The following is a 25,524-nucleotide window of genomic DNA, read 5'->3' on the forward strand; positions in this document are numbered from 1 at the left end:
CTCCCAGGATGTGAAGAGTCCCAGCAGGTGGGTCTGGTGTCATTCTGGGCAGCACTGGCAGTTCCCTGGCCTCCTGCCACCTTCCAGCCTGACCCCTTGTGGACGGATGGCAGCCTGTGCCCGGTTAGCCAGTCTGCTGGCTGGGGCTGGGGGCTGGACCCACCTGCTCCGGCCCCTGGGAGTGATCCTAGAGCCGAGACCCTGTGGGGAGGATGACGGGGGCCGGGAGGGGTGGCTGGAGTTTGGCTGGGGCTGGGTGCCCAGTGGGCGGGCACAGGGCCCCCTGACGTGGCTGCAGCCCAGCTGGCAGCCTCCGTCCTTCCTCTCCACTGGGCGGGCACCGGAGTCTTTGGTGCGGGGCTCCTAGAAGAAGAGGGGCAGAGGGCAGTGTGAGGACAGGTGGACACGGGGTGAAAAGAGCTGGCCCGGAGGCGGGAGCTCAGGGAGGAGGAGGAGCAGGAGAGGCCGCTGTTCATTTGGAGCCAGGCCTGGCTGTTGCTCAGGTGACCAGCGTCGTCTCTGGGAGGGCGCTGCTTCCCACAGCCGTCCTGACACAGCCAGCCGGGCACCACAGCCACGATGATCCAGAATGTCGGAAGTCACCTGCGGAGGGTACGGAGGTGGGCCGGGGCCTGTCTGAGGCCAGGGGGAGGGCCCCGGAGGCTGGGGAAGCAGAAGAGATTAATGTTTCCATTTTAAGTCAGAAGTCCTGCATCTCCTCTCTCCCTCTCCACGGGCCATTTTCTAGCTGTCTTTGGAAGGAGAAACCGCAGCCCCTGGGCTGGTTTGCTGTAAGCAGCCTCCCCGGCAAGCCCCGGGGGCCCAGATTCCCCCAGGGGTGGGCTGCGCGGGGTGGAATCACCTTAAGCAAGTTTTGTGGCTTCTGGAATTCTGTTCTAGGGGGTGTGTTTCTGCTCGCAGGCTTCTGTGCAGAGCTGGAAGCTGTGTGGAATTCACCCTCCAGGCTCGGGCTGAAGGCGGGGTGAGGTGTGCCCCGAGTGAGTGTGTGTAACAGGCGAGCCGGGGTTCTTGGGGACCCGTGCCTGTTTGGGAGAGCAGGTGCAGGACCACGTGAGGGCTGTGGAGAGGTGTCATGCACAGCGACCTGCACGGCAGAGAACTTTTCCCTGGAACCTCCTAACAGGGACTTTGGAGCTGAGATTAGGCGCCTCAGCACACGACAGACCCAAGTGCTGAGCGGTGCCTGGCGGGCCTTTGGTCTGGTGGATGGGGACGGGCTCAGCACGGACTGGCAGGGGTTGTGCTGGGTGTAGACAGGCTGCCCTCTGAGGACATTTTCAGGAAAAACCTTTTTAAAAAGGGCTGGGCAAATAAGGAAGTGTCTTATCCATCCCCCCTCCACCTGCACAGCCTCCACTCGACTCAGCACCCTCCCCCAGCCTGGCGCACCTCGTCCTCCCTGGCTCCCCTGCCCCCTGCCCACCCGCTTCATTCTGCCCTCCACAGTGGATGGCTGCTTCTAAAACGTAATGTGGTTTCTGCACCTGTTCAGATGGCTACCTTCAGGATGACCTTCACAGTCCTCACGTGATACACAGGGACCTTGGCGATCTGGCCCCTGCCCACGCCTCCCTCCTCATCCCACCATCCCCACTCCTCTGTGATCTCTGTGGCAGCCAGGCCGGCCTGCCTTCTGCTGCCTCAGTGCACCACCTTTGCTCTCCCCTCCGCGCTGTTGTACCCCCGCCTTCTGCCAGAGCTACTCCCCAGCCTCCCGTGCCTCCCAACCTGTCTCCCTGGCCAGTTCCCTCTGAGCACTCGGGTCTCAGTGCAGGTGCTGTCTCCTCTGGAAAGCCTGCCCAGATGTCCCGTGGTGCCATGAGCCCCAGTGTCAGTCCCTTCTCACGCCTCGCGATGCATTGTGTGCTCAACTTGCACGTCCCTCTCTCCCAGCAGCCAGTGAGCCCCACGCGGCTGTGCTTGATGTTCTCAGCACAGGGATGGCGTGGCCAGGCCCCAGGCCTAACGAATGAGTGGAAACAGGCTGGGGGTGGGACCTGGGTAGCAGGGCCACTTGCTCTTGTCACCTGAGTGCAGGGCAGAGAGTGTCTTCCAGGTGGGTGGGGCTGCCTGTGTCTTCTCTTGTGCCCCATAGTGTTTAACCCCTCATGACTCTTACCCTTCATCAGTAACTGGGGGCAAGGCAGCGGGGGAGGGACTATCCTCATCACAACTTAACAGAGAACAGTGATAACAAATCCTAGTGTAGCTCTGACTGTGCTAGATACCATGCCAGATTCTTTGCATGTGTTAACTCCTTCAGACCTCTATGAGGTAGGTGACTCATCATCCGCATATCCCAGATAAGGAATCTAAGACTCAGGGTGAGTGACTTGCCCAAGATGACACTGGTAGGAAGTGGCAGAGCTGGGATTCGAACTCAGCTGTCCAGCTGCAGAGTTTGAGCTCTTAAGGAACCTGAGACTCAGCCAGATGAAGGCCCAGAAGTGGGAGTCTAGCCCATGGGTCCTGACCCCAAGCCCAGCTGGCATTCAGCTTCCCTGCAAAGCCTCCATGGAGTCTGGGGTAGAGGTGGCTGTCGGGGGTAGAGGTGGGGCTCATGAGGACACAAGTGACCTCATGTCAGCTAAGAACACTCTGACCTTGATTGCCACCTTTGGACCACTGCCTGGATGGCAGATGTCCTTGAATTTCCCTTGCTTCCCCTTAGATTCCCTTAGTCCCTCTGGAATACAGGAGGGTTTGAGAACATTTTCTGCTTTGGTACCAAAATTGTTTTTTTTTTTTTTTTTTTTTTTGAGACAGGGTCTTGCTCTGTCGCCTGGACTAGAGTGCAGTGGCATCAGCCTAGCTCACAGCAACCTCAAACTCCTGGGCTCAAGCAATTCTCTTGCCTCAGCCTCCCAGGTAGCTGGGACTACAGGCATGCGCCACCAGGCCTGGCTGATATTTCTATTTTTTTGTAGAGACATGGTCTTGCTATGTTGCCCAGGCTGGTCTTGAACTCCTAGGCTCAAGCAATCCTCCCGCCTCGGCCTCTCAAAGTGCTGGGATTATAGGTGTGAGCACATAGCCCCAAAGCTGTTTTTGACAAAAAGCAAGCAAACCAACAGTCCTCACCAAACTGTCTTCACTGGGGACTAAAGAAAGCGAGGGAACCGAAGGGGCGGGGGCAGGGGTCTCAGATAACCCACACGCTCTGCTGTGCATGGATGGGCCTTTTCCAGTGTCGGGTGACACTGCAGACTGAGTGAGCCCTGGAGTCCGACGGTTCTGGCTCCTCCTCGCCGCCGGGCGCCCAGCAAGCACTGGGCATACGCGAGTGAGCGAGTGAATGAATGAAGCGGTGAGTCTGCTGCCAAGCTGGGCGGGAGGGGTGCTGCGTGCCTGTCCGGTGCTGCTGGAAAGGAGTCCCTGTCCCGTCTCAGTCCTCGCCTCTCCCACAGGAGCTGTCTTCTCCTTTCCCTGTCCGAGGTGTTAATCCACCCTGGGTACTGAGTCCCGCACTCCTGAGCTGGCAGGGACCCTCGTGGGAGGCTGGTGTGGCTCCTGGGGAATCTCAGAATCTCTGCTCAGCCTCAGTTCTAGCCCGGCCTAGGCCCACTCCCAGTGGGGCTCAGGAACTGTTTTTATTCACTCCAGAAATGGCGATGGGGCTGTTTGTCCCAGCTCCCCCGAGGAGCCCCGTGCCCAGGTAGTGCCACCAGCAGGGTGGTGGAAGATCAGAAACAGCTGAGGGTCTGTGCATGTGCTCACGCACCCACAGACCCACACGCTGCTCCAGGCTGAACCTGAGGGCAGCTGGAGGGGCTCCTCCCCACCCCCAACCTCCCCAGCCTCACTGGGGTCCAGCCCAGAGTGTGGGAGGTTTGGGGGACAGCAATGGGATTAGAATCTTATGTTCACCCCATTAGCCATGGTGTGACCTTGGACTGGGTGTTCCGCACTCTGAGCCTCAGTGTGTGGGGTGATCTCTGGGGTCCCAGCCAGCCTGGACATCCTGGGGTCTAGATGTTTGTGGGGGTTTGTACACTACCTTGAGGTCGGTCCTGCCGGTGAGAGGCAGGGGCCCATCTCCCTCAAAGGCCCCAAGGTGTGTTTGAGGGGAGACATAGATAGAAAACAATGTGCCTGTCTATAGTAGGAGCAAAAAACCTGCTGAATGAATGAGTCATGATGGGTGCTCAGAAGGAGGCTGAGGTGGTCTTGGAAGGCTTCCTGGAGGAAGCTGCTTGAACTCTCAGCAGCAGCCTGTTCAGAAGCCACATGTGAACCCATCTCAGCCATGGGCAGACATCCTTACTCTGGAGGGTGTCTGGAGTACTCTCCTAGTTCTTTTTTTTAATTAAAAATATTTTTTATTTTATTTTTTAAGTTGATAGATAACATTATGTTCATATCATGTACAACATGATGTTTTGAAGTATATATACATTGTGGAATGGTTAATTCTAGCTAATTAACAAATAAATGCATGACCTCACATAGTTTTCACTTTTGTGGTGGTAGCACATAACAGCCACTCTTTACACTTTTCAAGAATACAATGTCATCACTAACTGTAGTCACCTTGCCGTACAATCGATCTCTTGAAAAGTATTTCTCCTACCTGGCTGTAACTATGCGCCTTCCACCAAGATCTCCCCCTCCCCGAGCAGCCCCAGCCTCTGGTACCCACCATTATGCTCTCCACTTCTAGGAGATCAACTTGTTAAGATTCCAAGTATGAGTCAAGTCATGTGGTATTTATCTGTGCCTGGCTTATGTCACCTGACACAATGTCCTCCAGGTTCATCCATGCCGGTGCCAATGGCAGGATTTCATTCTCTTCTATAGCTGGATGTTCCTTGTGTATATTGTGTTACACAAGGATGTTCCTTGTGTGTCTGTACCACGTTTTCTTTATCCGTTCGTCTGTTGAGGGACACTTAGGTTGATTCCATATCTTGGCTATTGTGAATAGTGCTGGAATAAACACGGGAGTGCAGATATTTCTTTGACGGACTGATTTCGTTTCCTTTGGATATATATACCCAGAAGTGAGATTGCTGAATCATATGGTAGTTCTATTTTTAATGTTTTGAGGAACCTCCATACTGTTTTCCATAGTGGCTGTGCCAATTTACATTCCCACCAGCAGTGTTAAAGCGCTCCCTTTCTCCACATCCTCACCAACACATGCTATCTTTTGGTTTTTGCTAATAGCCATCCTAACTGGAGTGAGGTGGTATCTCATTGTGGTTTTGGCATTTCCCTGGTGATTAGTGATGCGGAGCATTTTTTCATGGCCTGTTGGCCATCTGTATGTCTTCTTTAGAGAAATACCTATTTAGGTCTTTTCCCTATTTAAAAACATATTTATTTATTGAGACAGAGCCTCACACTGTTGCCTGGGTTAGAGTGCCATGGTGTCAGCCTAACTCACAGCAACGTCAAACTCCTGAGCTTAAGCGACCCTTCTGCCTCAGCCTCCCGAGTAGCTGGGACTATAGGCATGTGCCACCATGCCCGGCTAATTTTTTTCTATATATTTTTAGTTGTCCAGCTAATTTCTTTCTAATTTTTTAGTAGAGATGCGGCTTGCTCTTACTTAGGCTGGTCTGGAACTCCTGAGCTCAAATGATAGGCCTGCCTCAGCCTCCCAAGAGTGCTAGGATTATAGGAGTGATCCACAGCGCCCAGCCTTGTCTGTTTTTTAATAGCATTTTTTTGTTTTTGTTTTTGTATTTTTTTTGCAATTGAGTTGTTGAGTTTCTTGTATATTTTGGATGTTAACTCCTTGTCAGATGTATAGTTTGCAGATATTTTCTCCCATTCTGCAGGTTGTTTCTTCACTCTGTTGACTTTCCCTTGCTGTGCAGAAGCTTTTTAGTTTGACATACTCCCATTTGTCTATTTTTGCCTTTGCTGTCTTTGCTTTTGGGGTCATATTCCAAAGTCATTGCCCAGACCTATGTCATGAAACGTTTCCTTCATATTTTCTTCTAGCAGTTTCATAGTTTGGGGTCTTACATTTAAGTCTCTAATCCACTTTGAGATGATTTTTGTATCTGGTAAGAGATAAAAGTCGAATTTCATTCTTTTGCACTTGGATATCCAGTTGTTCCAACACCATTTATTGAAGAGACTGTCCTTTCCCCAATATGAGTTTTGGCAACTTTGTTGAAAATCAGTTGGCTGTAAATGTGTGGATTTATTTCTGGGCTCTCTATTTTGTTCCAGTGGTCTGTGTCTCTACTTTTATGCTAGTATCATGCTATTTTGGTTACTATACCTTTGTAGCATATTTTGAAATCAGGTAATGTGATGCCTCCAACTTTATTCTTTTTGCTTAGGATTGGTTTGGCTATTTGGGGTCTTTTGTTGTTCCATACAAATTTTAGGATTGTTTTTCCATTTCTTTGAAGAGTGTCATTGGAATTTTGATAGGGATTACATTAAATCTGTAAATTGCTTTGGATAGTATGGACATTTTAATAATATTGGCCAGGTGCAGTGGCTCATGCCTGTAATCCCAGCACTTTGGGAGGCCGAGGAGGGCGGATCACTTGAGGCCAGGAGTTCAAGACCAGCCTGGGCAACATAGGGAAACCCTAGCTCTACAAAACATAAAAAAATTAGCTGGTTGTGGTGGTGTGCACCTGTGGTCCTAGCTACTTGGGAGGCTGAGGTAGGAGGATCATTTTAGCCCAAGAGTTTGGAGCTGCAGTGAGTTATGATTGCACCACTGCACTCTAGCCTGGGTAACAGAGTGAGACCCTATCTCTAAAGAAATAATAAAGCAATTAAAAAAAATGAAATGGAGACAGAGAGCTTAAGTAACTTGCCTGAGGCCACACAGCTAGTAAGTGGCATTGCTGAGACTAAATTCAGGCTGTCTGGAGAACAGGGAACTGTGAAAGGATGGTAAGAGAGGCCGGGGGAGACCTCTGAGCAGGAGACAGCTAAGCAGTAGCCACTGAGAAGAAGGCAGCCATGGGAGGCTCTGTGGGAAGAGCATTTTAGGTGGAGGGAACAGCATTTGTTTGCAGGCTCCCGGGTAGGAGGGCTTGGTGCATCTGAGCTGCTGCACAGGGGCTCATGTGACTTGGAGCATAGTGAGCAGGCAGCAGAATAGCTGCAAGAGGCTGAGACGAGGCTGTGAGGTACAGCAGGCTGAGGGGCCAGGCCTCGTAGCTGAGTTTGGGGTTTGGAGTGCTGTGGGTTGTGTGGTCCTGCCCACTAGGCTATGCGTTCCGTAAGGGCTCTCTGGCCCCAGGCTTAGTGCCAAGATGTGCAGTCCCTGCACACCGAGCTCAGCAACCCAGAGAAACGCATCATCCTGGCTCCTGCTCTCTGAATGGCCAGCACCTTGATGGTCCCCGCTGCCTTCCCATTCACCCCTTGGCTCACAGACGGTACCAATCGTGCAGATGAGGCACTGGGAGGTGAGATGATGGCCTGGGCTTATACAGCTGGCAAGAGACTCAGAGCCCCCACTTGCTGGCCTGGGACCCCTTTTCCATCCCTTGTCTTGGCCAGGGAGCCATCTGCAACCTCTGTGCACCCAGACAGGTGCATTGCGCATGAGGACCCACCCCACCCCCCAGCCGTCTGTGCCTACTGTCACACAGACAGTGCAGATGCAAGATGGCCCCACCACACACACCTGTCCCTCACCTGTGCCTAGGGTGGTGGCAGGGCCAAGCTGGCATTCCTGGAGCCTTTAGAGGGCTGCCCACCGCTCTGCCGGACAGTGGGAAGGATCCAGAGACTGGCCTTAGAGACGCTAACTCACTTTGCCTCTGCAGGCCTGTTTCCTCTTGTGAACTAGGTCTGTTTCTGCTGAATCATTGGCAGGATTAGAGACACCGAAGAAGTGTAGAACTTGGCACATAATTGTCTGTGGCAAATATTCCTTCCTTTCTTTTCATCTCATGTGGGCTTCGGTTTTCTCAGTGGCTCAGTGGCGGGGTCAGTTGGTCAAATGAGATGGTAAAAGCAAACTTTTCTGTTGAGTACCTACCCTGACCTACTAAGTGTCAGGCATATTTAAACTTCGCAACAGCTTTGCAAGGCTGCTGGAATTCATCTGGCTTTACAGATGAGAAAACCAAGGCTCTGGGGTGAAGTCACTTTGATCTAGTTAGAGAATTCAAAGGCTTGTCTGAGCCCAAGCTCCAGCTGGGCAAGGGCCCTGGATGCTGTGGCTTCTCTCCTTGTCCTGGGCCGACCTGGCTAAGAAGAGGAACTGACACCTCTGTCTTGTGCCTGCTCTGTCCTGGGGCTCCAGGGACAGATGGTGCTGCTGGCCGGGTCCTCTGCCAGCTCCCCGGGTGAAGGCCTGTGTGCTCCCGCCATTCCCGGGAGCAACGTCCTTGCAGGTAGGAGGTGCATCTAACCAGAGATGTAAAGGATCAGCATCTGGCACTTTGGGGACACAGGGATGGGCCAGACTAGAACTGTCCTCAGGTGCTCCCCGGCTGATGGAGAGACAGAGAGAGTTACAAACTAGCCATGGCAGCACAGTGTGGCCAGGCTGTGACAGAGGGAAACCTTGAGGTAGCTGCTCACCAGCCTGTAGGTCAGGGCAGGCTCCCTGGAAGAGGTGATGAGTTAGCTTGGCCTTGAAAGCTTTTCTGGGCTAGGCAGCATGGTCCAGGCAGACGCACCTGTAGGTGAGAGGTGGGAAAGAGCCAGCTCCACAAGGAAATGATGAGGGAATTTGGCAGTGACCTCTGAGGACACTCTCCCTGGCCACTTCGTCCACGTACTATGAACATCCTGCCTGGCACTGCTTCAGAAATCATACATTAACTAATTAACGTCACTAGACATGAGATATTTAGCATAGTTTTGGAGAGGCAGCGCAGTGAGAGGAAGTAGCTTTGGTGGTGAGAAAAGCAAAAGCTCAGCTCCGTCACTCCCTGGCAAGTCCTTTAGATAACCCCTGCCTCGGTTTCCTCTTCTGTGCAAGAGGGACAATTGTCCCTCACAGGGTTTTGTGAGGGTTAAAAGATACTATGCATGCAAAGCCATTATATAATGCACATTTAGAAGGCCTGAAACATAGCAGGCACTCACAAACCTATGGTGTGGCACTGGGACTCCAGAGAGAATGCGACCTGGCCCCGGTCCTCAAGGAGCTGCTTATCTCCTCATGTGCACACCCACTCTACAGTCTAGAAAGCGCTGTACGTGCCTGACCTTGTGTGGTTGTCCAGAAGCCCGGTGAGTCACAGACCGTCAAGCAGCTGCTGCGCTGTGGCCCAGGGGCGACCATCGTTGCGACCTGTGATCTGCTCTGGGGGTGTGGCCTTGCCCGGGTGTGGCCCTGGACTCGGTCAGAGGTTGGGAAGGGGGAGTGGCCCGTAGTGTACCTAAAGCAGCCTCTGGTTTCCGGCAGGACTCCTGGGCTGAGCCGGACCAGGTGGGTGTAAGCTTTCTTTTGCCCCCTTGGGGGTGGGGTGGGGAGAGACCCAGCTCCTCTTCTCTTTCTTCTCAGGGATGCAGCCCCCAGCAGTGAGGGTACAAACGGGAGGTCGGGAGGTTGGGAGCCAGAAGACTGGCTGGTTCTTGATGAGCCCTCTTCCCCGCTTTGTGCCTGCTTTGTGCCAGGCAGTTACCACCATACTGAACTGGCATTTACACAGAGAAGGTAAGTTTAGCAGCGCAAGCGGTGCCTACAGGCTTTGAGGACAGGGACATGGGGAAGGAGCAGGCAGAAGAGGAAGGGGCCCAAAGATTAAATGGCTTTTCCCTTCCCTGCAGGGAGCCAGAGGGGGAGGAGCACAGCATGGCTCCCAGCACCCCTCCACCCCACCCTGAAGGCCCCCAGGCCTCTGAGTCTTCTTGGTCCCCACCTTACCTTTGCTTTTGAAGATAAAAGTAGAGCTTCCAGGTGGCAAGGCCAGGAGAAGGCGTGTCTGTCTCACTGGCAAACTGGTTCTCAGCCAGGCCCTCCTCTGGCTGGGGAGTGGTGGCTGTGCTGTGCCATTGGGGGGTGGGTGGGACATTCACCTGGGAGACCTCACAGCCCAGGTGGAGCCACAGGTTGGAGACCAGCTCCCCAGGGAGCTCTTTTCTGTATTGCCTAAGGCAGGTTTTCGGGGACCCAACTGATTGATAGAGGTGATAGAGTGGCAGGCTCTTTCTCAGAGGCCCGGTGGGCTAGGGGATCTGATATCCTTCCAGCTGGTGTCCCCCTTGTGGCACCCCCGCCGGGCTCTGGAGTCAGAAGGACCCAAGTCCAGTCTCCACTTTGCCTTTTGCTATCCAGGTGTCCTTGGGTAGACCCTTCCTTGTTCCTGGTCTGAGTTTCCTTTTCCTCATCTGCAAAATGAGGAGTGAGGCTTCCTGTTTAGAGTGGAGCTGAGAATTAAAGGACCCCAAGTACTAGCCCTGGCACACAGTATGTGTATGATAAATGGTAACCGTGGATTTCTTTTTCTTTTTTGGAGACAGAGTCTCTCTCTGTTGCCCAGGCTAGAGTGCAGTGACATCATCATAGCTCACTGCAACTTCAAATTCCTGGGTTCAAGTGATCCTCCTGCCTCAGCCTCCCAAGTAGCTGGGACTACAGGCTCATGCTACCACACCTGGCTAATTTTTCTATTTTTTTGTAGAGACGGAGTCTTGCTCTTGCTCAGACTGGTCTCGAACTCCTGAACTTGAGTGAACCTCTGGCCTTGGCCTCCCAGAATGCTAGGATTACAGGCGTGAGCCACCATACCTGGCCACAGCCATAGATTTCTTAAAAGGGATCTTTGAGCTTCTGGGAAAGCAAACTGGGACAGCCCCTGTCCTGTAGGCAGTTCTCTGGCTTGGTGGGACCCCTCCTACTGGCACTGTCCCACTAGCTGTAACAATCTCCTACACTCTAGGCAAACAAACCCCTCCTCTGTTCCCACATCCCATTCCAACTACTGCCTTGTTTCTTTGCTCCCCCTTCCCACATGAATTTTGGCAAGAGATTTCTGTGGTCTCTATTTCCATGTCCTTATCTTTCATTCTTTCCCTAATTCATTCTGACTGGACTCCTGTCTTTCCCCTCCATCTCTCTCTCTTCCTGAAGTAAAATCTGGGTATAGCGTCTCTCCCTGGGGCCTTGACTCAGTGTGCTTGCACCAGCAGGGCCCTTCCCTCTGGAGAGCCACACTTTCCTGGGTCCTCCCCTTTCCCTGACTGCTCCATCTCTGACTCCTTTGCAGGCTCCTCCTTTGCACACAACCTCTAAATGTGACAGTGTCATATCTCTGTCCACACTCTTTCCTTGGATGAGGTCTGTTCCAGTTACCATGGCTGCATAACAAATACCCCCAAACTTAGTGGCTTAAAGCAACAACAGTTTTATTATATCTTGTGATTTTGTGGGTCAGGGCAGGGCTTGGCTGGGTGATTCTTCTGCTCCATGTGGCATTGATTGAGGTTACTTGGTGGTATTTAGCGGACAGAGGAGCTGACCCTGGGGATCGGAGATGGCTTCACTGGCACCTTGGTGGGGACAGCTGGAAGGTTGGGTGTAGCTGGGACTGTCCTGTTGCATGCTGTGTCCCCAGCACCTGGAAGGAATGAATGGGAGTTTTAAGAAAACTGATGACGACCCCCAGCCAAAATCGGCTCCTTTCTGGCCCTATCCACCCTGTGGGGTCTTGATTTTGCACCTTACAAGGCCTCCTCCTGTCCTCTGACCCAGCCAACCCTCCTCTTTGCAGCCAGAGGCCCAACACCGAGGCCATACATAGTCCGGCCCCTCCCTGTCCCTGCTGCAGCCTGGTTGTTTGTCCGGGGTGCCCCTGCTCCCTCTGTCCCCCCATCACAGGACTGGGCTTCATGCTGCCTGCAGAATCCCAGCCTAGGTCTGTGTCCTCCCTGCCAGAGAGTCATTCCTTCCCTAAACACATCCCCGTCCCCACCCCAGCACAGGTGAAGCTACAGCAGCCAAGGGTGCACGTTTGGTCACAGCAGAGTTGTCGCTGTTGAGTTTGAGGACAGATGACATCATGAGGCTGTTTTTACGCAAACAGCTGTTAAGCTAGAGCCACCCCAGCATGCGTACAACTTAAGGGGACAGCAACAGAAAACCTCCATGCCGGCTGACGGAGTGAGTCTTTTTCATTTTCATCTGCTTGGTTTTATGTTCATATGTTACAACTGTTCAGACGGCCACCGAGGACCAGGTGTGTTTTCACGCAGCCATTTGAGCCAGTGTTGAACAGAGCAGGCAGGTGTGTACTCCTGGAGGACAACTCCCAAGTTCACGGTAACGCATTTTGCTGTGCGCCCACAGTGCTCCGGGTGTATGCAATGCGCGATACGCAGATGTGTCTCCTGCCGTCCCAGGGCTCTCCTCCCGTGTGCCGGTGTTCCTTGTTCTTAGTGAACTGGAGCTGGTTTCTGGTGATCGCTGCCTTCAATTCCAAGAATCCGTTTCCTTTGTGAGGCACCTTCATGAAACGTGAAGGTTTCCCAGCAGTCGTCGGGTCTGGTTGGACTGTGCGTGGAATTCTGTGGGAGTGCCACAGACTTCATCCTGTTCGACGTCTTGATTCTCCGCTAAAGTGAAGCCCTGGTGGCAGATAGAGTTCGACTGGCAGAGCTGGGCGGGAAGGTGAATGTCATTGTCACGGCCTGGGCCTGACAGTCCCTGCCTGACTCCCACTGCTCTGCAGAGGCCGCCTGGCCTGTCACAGGGGACGTGTGTTACCCCTGGGACCCGTGCAGGCCCTTCCTCACTGCTTCCGTGTCTTTCTATAATACAAGGCCTTGGCTTTTCATCAACATGATGAGCTGCAGGTCAGGGGCGTTTCCCATGGGTCAGATCCTGCTCTAAGCACTTTATATGTATAATCTCACTGAATCCTTACTATGATTTTTTTTTTTAGAGACAGGATCTCATTCTGTCTCCCAGGCTGGAGTGCAGTGGTGCGATCACAGTTCACTGCAGCCTCAAACTCCTGGGATGCAGTGATCCTCCCACCTCAGCCTCCCGAGTAGCTGGGATTATAGATGTAAACCACCACACCTGGCTTTTACTATGATATTCCCATTTTATAGACGTGGAAAGTGAGGTTCAGAGAGGCGTAAGCAAATGGCTTAGCGTTATCCAGGCAGACAGAGGCAGGGCCAGGATCCAACGTAGTCTGACTCTGCCAGGCGTCACAACCACGCTCTTGCCAGGCCCCTGTGCCTTCCTGTTTTTCTTTCTTCTCTCTGTCTTTCCACCCTTTTCATTATTCCTTCAACACACCTTTCTTGGGCTCAGATTCCTCTGAGACCGTGTAGGAAAGTGTGGGGGTGGGGTAGACCTGCGTTGGCAGCCCCCTCCAGAGACCAGGCCTGCCGGCTCTGCATGTCCCGCTCAGACGCGGCAGCCCAGCGGGCCCTGAGAGGCAGCCGCAGGTTGGTGTCCTGCCCGCAGACAGCCCATCCTGAGGCCTGCTCCACCCCTCGTGCGGTGTCAGGGAACGCGTGCAGGGGACACAGTCACAGCTGCTGCCCCCGCCACTCTGCTCGGCCTGGGAGCAGTTTCTCTTTGGGGGAAAGGAAGAGCTGCTGTCCGAGGGCAGCTGGTTAGGTGGGAAGGAGGAGGAGCGGAGGGAGGGCAGGCAGCGGGCTCTGGGCACCGTCTGAGGCCTCGGGAGGTGAGGGGGCTGCTGAGTGACGGGTGCTGCCTGCGGGGCGGGAGAAGGGACCCCACCTTCTGGGCAGAGCAAGGACACCACCCCTTAGCAGGAGGGGCCTGCAGGGCCCTGGAGAAGCAGCTGGGGCCCTGAAGGGGGCCACAGGGCTGCCGGCTTCCTGGGGCAGGCAGTCCCCGCTATGGCCAGAATCCCGCCAGGCCGGGCAGCTCAGGCCCCCAGTGTGTGCGTGGGGGAGGCTGAGAGGGGCCCCTTCCTCCTCCCTCACTGCTCTGCGTGTGGCCCCTCTCTCCTGCTTGCTCTCTTCCCTGCCAGCCTCTGTGTGCTCTCTCTGACCTCATCCTTTTTCTGTTCTTTCTCTTCTCTTTGCCTCTTTCCTTCTCTCTCCGACTGTTTCTCCCTCCTCCCCCTTTAACTGCTCTCTCTCCTCCCTTCTCCCTGTCCTCTGCCCTCTCTCTCTTGCCCCCCCAGAGGGGAACTGTGCCGAGGTAGCTGCTGTGCTGAGGTCCAGGATGAACAGGCAGCCTGCAGGACAGGGCCTGGGCCCATTGCCTGGCTGCCCGTTGCCATGGCGACCTGGAGGCAGAGGCAGACAGTGGCCTTGGCTCTCTGGCAGGGAGGGCAGGAGGGCTCTGTTGAGGGGAGAGGCCGAGCCTGTCCTTCACAGCCCCTGGCGGGCCCACCCGCTGCCAGGGGCTCCAGCATGGCATGGGGCGACTGCCTGGGAATGTGGTTCTGGGCTGGGTGCTGTCAGAGCGGCTCCACTGAGGGGCCACGGAGTGGGGGTCAGTCACACTTGGGGCCAGACTGCCAGTGTTCTAATGGCCCTTCTGGCCACTTTCTGGGCTCTGCTGGAGGTAGGGGGTGGGAAGTGGCAAACAGCCCCAAAGGAAGAAGCCACAGCGAGGCGGCTGGGTGGGTGGGAAGAACTCAGACAGGCTGGCCTGCTCTTCATTGGAGGGGTCTGCGTCAGAAAGGAGTGAGCCCTCTGTCTCTGGGAGCAAGCGAGCTCACTGGAGGGAGTGTGGCAGCTGAGATTCCTGTCCCTGAGGGGCCTATCTAGCTGCGTGTGAGGTTTCCTCCCCCTCCCCCTCCTGAGAGCTGAGGATTCATGACGTACAGTTTTTAGCTCCCAGAGAGTTGCAGTTTCCTCACTGGTGGTGGCCCAGTGGGACAGTGTTCTGGAAGGTGCCTTGCCCCTCACCGTGCTGGGAAGGGGTACTGACAGCACGGCTGTCTCCTGCAGAGGACATGAGGGTAGACGAGAGGGAGCGTCTTGGATGTCCTGGCTCCGGGTATGGGTCCCAGCCTGGCATGCCTGGGTAAGGAAGGGCTGTCACGGGTATCTGGGGCAGCAGCAAGTATGGTGGCTGTCAGAGGAGAGAGGCAGTGATAGCAAAGTGGCCAAGCAGCCTCAGCCTTTGTGTTAAACATACCTGGGTTCAAGTCCCAACTCTGCCCTTTACTGGCTGTGTGATTTTGTAGGCATATGTGTACAAGTGGCTCACCCTTCCTGGCCCTGTTTCCCCATTTGTAAAAGGGAAATAAAATAACAACATTTAGCTGTTAGGGCTGTGCGAAGTTGAAAAGAGATAATGCACATAAAATGCTTAGCACAGTGCCTGGCACATACTAAATACTTAAATAAGGGGGAGCGATTGTTCTCAATCTCACCTGCACGCCTACCCCTGTTAATTTTATAAATGGAGGGAGCTGAGCCCAGTGAGGTTAAGACACTTGCTCATGTCCCATGTGTTGTTAGTTCCGGCCACATTGCAGGGACAGCACCCAAACAATACAGAGAAGCAGGAGTGAGGATGTTGGCAGAGGTTGACCCCCTGGCCACACGCACCTTGGCACCTGTCCTGCAGGTTCCAGCTCCCAGCCCCACACGGGGTCAGGCGCTGCACACGCTCCCTAGCCCCGGCTTGCCCTGTGGCACGGACTGCATCTCCTAGGGAGCCCCGTGTTCCGTGGCCGTCTCCCCATCTAGCCCTTGGCTGTGTGGGGGCCAGGCCGACTCAGGTGCTCAGTAAGGGCTGGAATAAAAGGATGGCAGGACCGTCGACCGTCGCTACTTAGAAAGCCCTGTCCACATGTTCTCTCTGTATGTTGGGACAACCCTGCAAAGTGCTTAGGATCCTCCTTTCACAGATGAGGAGCTGGTCCCTGGGGGAATGGACGAGTAACTGAATGCAGAGAGGGGAGCAGGGCTGCTCCGCTGCTGAGGGTTGGGCTGGGATTCACATGTGATCTGCCCGGCTCCAGAGCACACTGTCCCCGCCGCCTCCCTCCGCCACATTTCCGTCTCCCCAGGTGAGAAACCCAGGCTGCTGCAGTCTGTGGGGGTTTAGGGAAGACACGTCCCCACCCAGCCCGACCGCTCCATCCTCTCCAGCCTCCTCCACAGATGCTGCCTTCCTTCCTGGTGCACAGCACTTCACAGTTAGCCAGACACCTGTAATTTTAGGGATCTTCTTTCATTGTTATGCTCGTCTTGGATGGAAATGGGGTGGCAGTGCCTGTCATTAAGGAAGAAACAACTTCTCAGTAACTTGCCCAATGTCTGCCCGACTCTAAGCCCTTTCATTTAAGACCTGGGACAGAGAGCCCCTGGGCCTTGGTTTGTGCATCCAACTACCGAGCAGGGGTAATCAATCTTCAAAGCTCCTCACGGTGCCGAGGGGAGGGCTGCAGGGTAGACAGAGGTAGATAGGGGCAGGAGGCCTGCATCCAAGGCCTGGCTCTGTGGCCCAGGGCTGGGGACCTTGGCAGGACTGGGTGCTTGTCTAGGCTCGGGTCCCCTATGTACCTCACCAGTGAAAGCACTTCAAATATTTGCCCGTGGGTCGGATGAGCTAGAGTGGGAAGGCATTCAGGAAGTGCTCTCCCCACTTGCCTGGCCCCAGTGGGCCCCTCTGGGACAGGGGTAGTTCTCAAGATGACCCTGTGGAGGGCGGGTGTCAGGTTTCAGACAAGGTTATTTTTACCCTTGGGGGCGGAGAGAGGCAGGTGACGTTCAGGCTGTCTGTTCTAGAATGGGGTGAAGGGGCAGGGGTGGTAGGTGGGGGCCTCGCGTGGTGAACCTTGCCTGACCTCGTGGTCTGCATTCTCCCTGCCTATGTGGGGTGATGCTGGTGGGAATTGGGGACCCCCTGAATAAACTCATGCATTTGGCCTGCAGTGAGCCAGGCTCTGCCCTCTGGGCCCTGTGGATACCAGGAGGAGAGAGAGAGGGTTCCTGCTTTGTGGATCTTCTGGTCTGGTGTCAATCAAATTCTTCCACAATTAAATGAGCGTGTGACAGCGGAGAGCCCTGCAGAGGTGGGGTACTTGGTGCCAGGAGCGCTGAGGATGGGGGAAGAGCTAACGGAGCTGAGGGATGAGCAGGGATGACGGGTGGAGGAGCAGGAGGAGAGCCCCAGGCAGAGGGAATGGCAGTGACGAAGGCCAGATAAAGGCCGTGGGAGGTAGCATGATGCACACGGGGAACCCAAGGAAAGCCAATGTGGGCCATGTGCGTGACTCACGCCTGTAAAACCAGCGCTTTGGGCGGCTGAGGCTAGAGTTTCACTTGAGGCCAGGAGGTCGAGACCAGCCTGAGCAACGTATCAAGACCCCATCTCTACAAAAAACAAGAGAATTTAGCCGGGCGTGCTGGTGTGTGCTTGTATCCCAGCTACTGGGGAGGCCAAGGTGGGAGAATCGCTTGAGCCCGGGAGTTCAAGGTTACAGTGAGCTATGGTGACACCACTGCACTCCAGAGCCTGGCCAACAGAGCGAGGCCCTCTAAAAACTAAAAATAGAAGAAAGGCAGTGTGGCTGGGGGCACGCGGTGTGACGGCCCGGAGGTGTGGGCGGGACAGCCTGTGGCGGGGACGGCTTGGAGACCTCGCTGAGAAGTTCTTCCCATAAGCCGAACCTGTCATGGTTGGAAAGAGTCTTGGGGACTATCCAGTGAAATGCCTGTTTAACATATGGGGAAACAAAAGCCCAGACAGCTAATAATAAAACCCACCTTCTTAGCAGCACTTTCCATGTGCCAGGTACCAGGCTAAACACTGTTTTCTGCTTTCACTTTCTTTTCTTTTCCTTAAAATATAGTTGGTATTTACAATTTTATTTAACTTAAATTATCAGATTGACTTGCTATTTATTTGTCTAAAACATTTTCTCTCAAGAATTAAAAAAATTAACTTATTGAAATTCACATAACATAAAATGAACCATTTTAAGTGACCAATTCAGTGGAAAGAGCACATTCTCGAGGTTGTGCAACCACCACCTCTGTCTATTACTAGTTCCCAAACCTCCCGCACTCCCAAGTACTGTAACCCTCACTCATTAAGCGGTTTCCCCCATTCCCCTTCCCCGCCGCCCCTGGCAACAACCAGTCTGCTTTTTGTCTCTATGGATCTATCTGTTCTGGGTATGTCGTACAAATGGAATTATATGATATGTGACCTTTTGTCTGGCTTCTTTCACTTAGTATGATTTTTTTAGCTTATCTGTTCTAGCATGTATCAGCACTTCATTTCTTTTTATGTCTGAATACCATTTCATTATATGTATATACCATACTTTGTTCATTCATTCCTTAACGGATATTGGACTGTTCTCACCTTTTGGCTACTGTGACTAGTGCTGCTGGGAGCATGCATTTGTTTGAGTTCCTGTTTTCAGTTATTCTGGGTATATGCCTAGGAGTGGAGTTGCTGGGTTGTATGGCAAGTCTATGTTGAACTCTTCGACAAATTGCTAAACTGTTTTTCACAAGAGGCTCAACCATTTTACATTCCCACTCACAACGTACAAGGTTCTGTTTGCTCCGCGTCCTTGCCAATGCGTGTTATTTTCTGTGATTTTGATTATAGCCATTTTAGTGAGTTCACCATCTTTTATAATCCTCACTATAACCTTAGTTTCTTTTATTATCCCCATTTGACAGATGAGGAAACTGAGGCATAGAGAAGTGAAATCACTTGCCCGAGGTCTCCTTCAGCTTTGCGGAAGGCAGCTGGACTGACAGCACAGCCATGAAGCTCTACTCGCAAAGGAGAAACTGGGCTTGACTGAGGAAGTCTTGTCCTTAGCTTGGAGTTTCCTCCACTGCCTCCCTTCCTCACCAGACTCAGGGCCTGGTGCAGGATTGCTAGGCTGAGGGCCTCCCTGTGCCGGGAGGGCACAGAGCTGGCTTCAAGGCAGCCCTTGATCAGCCTGAAGCAGGCTGTGGCCACCGGCCAGGGACTCAGGCCCTGAGCTATGTTCCCTCTTTGGTTACTGACTAGCTGTGTGACTGGGGGTAGTTTGCTTCTCTTCTCTGAGCCTCAGGGGGAAGAATTTCTTCCACCTCCCCTACCTCCAAGGCCTATGGAAGTGCTATAGAATGAAGGAAACACGAGCTTAGCTGGCAGTTCTAGGACTGACTTAAACTCTACTGCTTTCCAGCTTGCTCAGAAGCAGTGTTCCCTCTCTCAGCCTTGATTTGCTCATGAGTAAAATGAGTAGAATAGCAAATGCCTGGCAGGGTAGGTACCAGAATTGCTAGGATAATACTTGTGAAAGCTGCTAGCGTAGGACCCGATGCTCACTAGCTACTCAGTGAATGTTCACCAAATGACTGGCATTTAGGAGGCTTAGTAAAAAATATTGGTTCAACTCTCTACCCTTCTAATCCCAAATCTTGAAAAGGGTCAAGTGCGGACACTCTCTGTAGCTAGAAGTAAAATTAGCGTGTTTGCTAGAGCACTGGGGATCAATATTTATCTTCTGGAAAGAAGACGTGATCTGATGTTACAGGACTCTCGGAAACCTGTGAAACGGCCTGCCCGTGTCCTCCCTCCCCGCCCTCAGGCTGGCCTCATGGACCAGTGCTCCCCCTTTTACCTGTGGGTTTGGAACCCCCTGCTACCCTTTGTTGCCGTGTCTGCTGGGAACCTCGAGGCCAAACGCGGTTCTCTGTGGGCATCTGGATTCCTACCGTGATCCTCTCCTCCCTTATTTGGTTCCTTAACTCCGTTTGCGTTTCGGTGCTCGTGCATCCTGCGTGCGTCCGTGCGTCCCGGGCGCGTGTGCAGGCTGCCTCAGAGCCTTTTTTGGGAAGAAGGTAGGGAAGAGGCCCACAGGGGAGCTTTGGAATGTTGACACATGCTCCTGCCTTGCTGGTGGGGAGGCCACCGGGCGGCTGCCCTCGATTGCACTGGTCTCTCTGAGAGGCCGGGGCAGAGGGCTGGGGCCACCTTTGTGGGGACAGCGCGTCCAGTATGGGCAGCTCCCTCACTCTGTTCAGAGTGGCCGGGCTCAGACAATGAGGCCTTTCATGGGGCCTGGCCGGCAGCTCCGAGGTGGGGCCGAAGGCCTCTTCTCCCTGCCCCCTCCCAGGGCCTGGCTTCCAGTACCCCACACCCCTCCCGGGAGAGGCAGGGCAGGGAGGGTGGGAGCAGCAGAGACTTTGCAGTCTCGCGTCCTGGATGTTACGCCCTGCTCCACATTGCTGGCTTTTTGAATTCTCACTGAAATTATGTGATGAGCAAATAATCTTGTCCCTCAGAGGGTTGCTGTGAGGTTCTGGCGAGCTCACGAGTGGAAAGTACTATGTAGACAGTGCAGTTTCAACGATGTTTGGGTCTCTCCCAGCCGTATTTCTATAGGAAGCCAAGCTCAGTATTATAATGCTAACAGTAAGCACACAATAAATGTTAGGGTAGGCATGTGTTAGGACCTTTATATATTTGATCTCATTTAATTTCCTCTCCCCAGTGAGGCTTGGAAGTAGGTATTACAATCCCATTTTTACAGATGAGGAAACTGAGGCCCATAGAGGTCGAGCAGCCTCCCTAAGGTTACACGAGTTAGTTGGGAACTGGATTCGAACCCAAGCTAGGCTGACCCCCAGCACCTGTGCACAGCCTGTGTCATGTGGGTTGCTCCAGGGGTCACCCAAGCCTGCCCCTCCCCCCCAGGGCATGCCGGTCTCCTTTGCACTAGACCTGCTGTTCCTGCTGGGGCCTGCAGGCACTGTGGTCTCAGCCCGCTAATCGCTGTAGGCCACGCGCCTCTCCTGGAGTCTTCCCCGGTTTCTGGGGACTCCTTGGCCTGGCCTCCAAGCCCCAACCCTGGCCTCTCTCCTTCTGTCTCACCTATGCAGGTAACCCAGCAAGTTCCCACCTGCTGCCCTTTGCCCTGGCATTCGCGTCACCTGAACTGTGGCTGTCCTCTGCTTCTCCTTTCTGCTGTTGCTTACAGCCTCTCTGCACCTAAGACCTTCCTCGTCTTTCAAGTCTCAGCTCTGGGGCTGCCCCTGTCATTATTCTTTCCTTTTCTCTCTTCCATGGGCATTTATTGGGCACCCACTGTGTGCCAGTGTGAGTCCCTGTCCTGTGGGAGAGTCTGTCTGGTGGGAGTGGGCTACGAGGACAGTGACTGCATGGCTTGGTCAGTGCAGTGACGGAGATGGCGAGGCTGCTGGGCCCGGGAGGTTGTCACTGTCCCTGGGGAAGAGTGAGGGAGGAGGAGGAGGGGCTAACCTAGCCACAGGGGCAGATGAAGGCATTCTAGCAGAAGTAGCACCTGGGTGGTGGAGGAACCGAATGGGAGTGAGAGTGGTGCTCCCAGGAAATGCATGTGGTCTGGAGCCGGGACAGCAGCCACCGAGGCTAGTGGCAGGAGCTATAGTGGGGGGCTTGATCCTGAGAACAGTGGGGAGCCATTGAGGAGTCTTGAGCAGGGAAGTGCCTGGTGAGGCCTGACCAGGTCTTCCTGAAAGGCAAGAATTAGTACGTGGTGGTTGTTGACTTGGTGGATTTGCTTACTGGAAAGATCTGTCTGGTGCTGTGTGGAGCTGGAAGGAGGAAGGGAGCCTGGAGGCCTGTGAAGTAGCCCAGAGCCAGCAGTGCCAGGGCCTGGGCAGTCAGGGCAGTGGGGTAGACCAAGAGTTGAAGGAGGTGGGATCACTGGGACTTGGGTACGTGGGGGAGGGAGGAAATCAAGGTTAAGTCTGTTAGTATGAGACTGTTATCAAGTTGCCTAGAAGGAACCCTGGCCCAGGAGGGCTCGCCTGGGCTCCCCTGGCTGGTGACCCTGGACCAGCCTTTCCTCCCATGCCTCAGTTCCCCCGGCTATGAAGGGGTTGGGCGAGGTGGTCTGTCTTGCTCTGGCCCAGGAGGAGGGACACAGAGCCCACGGTGTAGCTAGCTGGGGCCTAGTCTAGGATTATCAAGTCTGGCCAGATCTGCCATGGCCTGGGGCCAGTGCCTGGCACGGCGGGTGTCCGAGAGGACACATCTCCGACCTCTGGGTGCCCTCCCACCCTTGTAGTGACTCAGCCCTTCCTGTCTTGGCTCAACCTGCCTGGCTGCCCCGGGCTCCGACTCCATCCAGGGCCTCTGTCCTCCCTGTGACTGGCCCTGGGGGGAGTGGCTCAGCTCTGGGGCCCCATTGGCCAAACCTTGGCTGGGTCACACACACCCCTGTCTCCCACGGTGGCTGGGTGGCTGCCTGCCCACCTGGGGCGAGGAGGCCTGGCCTGGCCTGGCCTGCCCCATGTGGGCAGACTGCCTTGAAGCCGAGGAAGGGGGCGGAGTCTGAGGAAGGGGTGGAGTCTGAGAGACCGTGCCTGGGCTGCCTGGGCTTTAGCCCAGAGTCTCTCACCCCTGTCTCTGAGGGGAATGGGGACAGCAACAGTGAGGCTTGTCCCCCTCAGCTTGCTGTGGGGGAAGAGCTCAGCCCTGCTCAGAGGGGCACAGTGTTTCCTGCCTGACAGGGTGACAGAATGACAGGGCTCTCGGAGCTTCCTCACTGGAAGTCTCAGCCGGGCCTGCCAGTCCCCGGGCAGGCTGTCAGGCCTGGCGAGCCTCTCTCCCGAGTGTGAGTGATGGATGTGGCTCAGGAGGAGAGGGGCCTTGCACCTGAGGGACAGAGCTAGGATTCCAACTCAAGTCTGTCTCTGGTTGTCCCTGCACAAACCGTTGATGTGGTCCTACTGTGTGCCAGGCCCTCCTGGGCCCAATTTGTCCTTGTCCTCTCAGTGTGTGGCCCAGGGCCCAGTACACAGAAGGTGTTTGGTGAATGCATAAATGAACAAATGAACCAACAAATGGGACAAAATGTCCTGTCTCCAGTGATGTGGATTCCAATGGGGAGATAGGGCCTCGTTCACAGAGCAAGAAATAGGAGGCTCGTAGGAGGAGGGGTTGATCAGCTGGATCTCAGCCATCGTGATTGCTGGTCCAGGGCTCTGTCCATCCTCAGTTTCCTGGTCTGTAAGATGGGCCAACAGTCCTCGCCCTCTGCATTCCTGGTGAGGACCCAGCGGTGGCCGTGAGCAGGCTGGCAAGGCAGAGGCGCTGTGTGGGGGCTTCCCCGTGTGCATGCCCAGACCACCCAGAAACCACAGGCAGTCTGCTCCCTGTGCCCCCTTGTCCTCTGCATCTTGCCTTCTCTGTTTCCTCAGCACTCCCCAAGGCTTCTTTCTGGAATGTTCTTCCCAGTATCCCTCGCTATGGGACGGGGTGGAGAGAGTGGAATCTGCCTGCTTCTTCCCTCTACCTGCTCCCACACCCAGAAAGCCAGCCGCCTGCATCCACATCCACGCAGGCCCTCGGCGCACGCCAGGCGAGACTGCCTTGGCAGTGGTTACCATGGCGATGGGCCTTGCTGCCTGCGCCGCCGCAGTGGCCTTCACGCTGCCTGTGAGAACTTGTGAGCCGGGCAGCCTCGCACTTCTCGGCCTCCACCCGGCTGAGAGCTCCTGGGACGGCCGCCTTCCACTCCCCGCTCGGTGCCCAGCACTGTGCCTGGCACGCAGGGGCTCTCGGGAATGAACGGCGTCTCTGGGAACCCACAAGTTGTTCTGGCGCAGACAGGCCTGGTTCCAATCCTGGATCTACCACGTAGGGGGGCGGTGACCTTGAACTAGTCACCTTGGTGTGTTTTGAATTTATTGAATTAGCTACGGGAGCCTTGCGGGGGGAATTATCTGAGGAGCGTAGACCCCAGCCTGAGAGCCGTCACCACGCCCGTCCTGCTGCCGTGGCAGGCTTGCCGCTGCATCCGGGCCTGGGGCCCTGCACTCCTCATCTCAGCCCCGGGAGGCCCTGCGAGCAGCGGGGTGTGGGGGGCAGGAGCCCAGACTCTGCAGCCAGGCCTCTGGGGGTCAGAACTGGGTCTGCCACTTACTCAGGCCTCAGTGTCCCCATCTGTAAGATGAGGATAATAATGGACCTGTCTCATAGTTTGTTATGAGGATTAGTCAAATTAGTACATATAAAGTGTTTATAAGAATATGTGACACTTAAGTGCTATATAAACGTTAGTGGGGACAGTTGTCACCACCACACAACTGGCATTGGCCATAAGATTGGAACTCATGTGGCCGGCCCTCTTCTTTTTCTCCCACACGCAGGTGTGCCCAGCGCTAGAGTTCACAGTCTGATAGGGAGGGCAGCCTGAGAGATGGGACGGCAGGCTGCCTCCCGCTTCCCTCACCCCCTTCCAAGGGACTGAGAAGCACCCCAGCTCTTCTGCCTGGACAGTAAGACAGGCTGGGCTCTGGGCAGGAATCCCGGCTTGAATTCCTGGTCCTCCAGCTGGAAGCTGCCGCACCCTGCCCTGGATCGGACAGCTGGCCAGTGGCTGCCCTGAGCCCTCCAGGTCAACAAACCCAAGTGCTAAAGACACTAGCACCCAGTGGCGGCTAGCACCCTGATGTCACCTGGCAGATGAAGGGGCCCAACAAAGAGGCCCTTGAGGATGACATCAGAGCTGCTTCTTGAAACGCTTTCTTATGCTTAGGAACAATTTCCTGGGCTTGGCTGCTGCGGGGCTGTCTGGGCCCCCTGAATAGACCGAGTTGATCTTTAAAGGATGAAGGTAAATCTAAGACAACACTTTAAAAAGTGGGCCCACGAGCTGAAGCGAGGAGGATTGACTTCTCTGTGTGTTCTTCTCTCCCCTGCCCCTGCCTCATGTCCAAGGTTGTGTTAATACATAGTTGTTGGCCAAGCAGAAACAGGGCAGAAGTGGCATTCAAAGAGCCCCTGAGGGCTGGGTGCTGTGGCTCACGCCTGTAATCCTAGCATTCTAGGATGCCAAGGCGGTGGATCATTTAACCTCAAGAGTTCAAGACTATCCTGAGCAAGAGCGAGACTATATCTCTACTGGAAATAGAAAGAAATTAGCTGGACAACGAAAAAATATACATATATAAAAAATTAGCCAGGCATGGTGGTGCATGCTTGTGGTCCCAGCTACTCGGAAGGCTGAGGCAGCAGGATTGCTTGAGCCCAGGAATTTGAGGTTGCTGTGAGCTAGACTGATGCCACGGCACTCTAGCCTGGGCAATGGAGAGAGACTCTGTCTTAAAAAAAAAAAAAAAGCCCCTGGGGTCGGAGCCCACGGGCTGGAGGTGCTGGCCACTCCTGAGTCGAGTTCTGGTGGGAGGTGGCCCTGGGTGCTCTCTCCTCTCCCGACAGCCCTACGGTCTCAGGGCGAGGCAGGCCTGGGAGTCCCCGCAGTGAGCTGACCTCACTGTCCCACCTGTTCCCCAGGGCTTCGCCTCTGTGTTCTCGAGCCGCACGTCCCGGAAGTCAGCCTCACGTGGAGGGGACGACGGCGCCATGGCGGACGGCGAGGGGTACCGCAACCCCACGGAAGTGCAGATGAGCCAGCTGGTGCTGCCCTGCCACACCAACCAGCGCGGCGAACTGAGCGTCGGGCAGCTGCTCAAGTGGATCGACACCACGGCCTGCCTGTCCGGTGAGGCTGCGCTCGGCACGGTTCTCCCACCCCCGGCCCCACAGGCCCAGGGCAGGGGCCTCGTGTCAGAGAAGGTCACTGTCCCCTCTGCATGCCACGCCTGTTCCTCATCCTGGCCTTTGCTCGTGCTGGTCCCCCGCATGAAATGCGCTTTCCAGTTTCCCAGTGC

At 54.8% G+C, this 25,524-nt stretch overlaps 1 protein-coding gene across 1 annotated transcript in view; it reads left to right on the forward strand.

Moving 5' to 3' along the window:
- The first annotated feature begins 293 nt into the window (after positions 1-293).
- ACOT11 (acyl-CoA thioesterase 11) overlaps positions 294-25,524 on the forward strand; it is a 45,762-nt gene continuing 20,531 nt past the window's right edge. Inside the window, exons 1-2 of the mRNA XM_075998574.1 lie at positions 294-612; positions 25,148-25,355. Of these exons, the coding sequence (XP_075854689.1) occupies positions 580-612; positions 25,148-25,355 (241 nt within the window). The 5' untranslated portion in view covers positions 294-579. The remainder of the gene's footprint in view (positions 613-25,147; positions 25,356-25,524) is intronic.

This window comes from Microcebus murinus, chromosome 2 (assembly GCF_040939455.1).
Source record: "Microcebus murinus isolate Inina chromosome 2, M.murinus_Inina_mat1.0, whole genome shotgun sequence".
NCBI classification, from domain to species: domain Eukaryota; kingdom Metazoa; phylum Chordata; class Mammalia; order Primates; family Cheirogaleidae; genus Microcebus; species Microcebus murinus.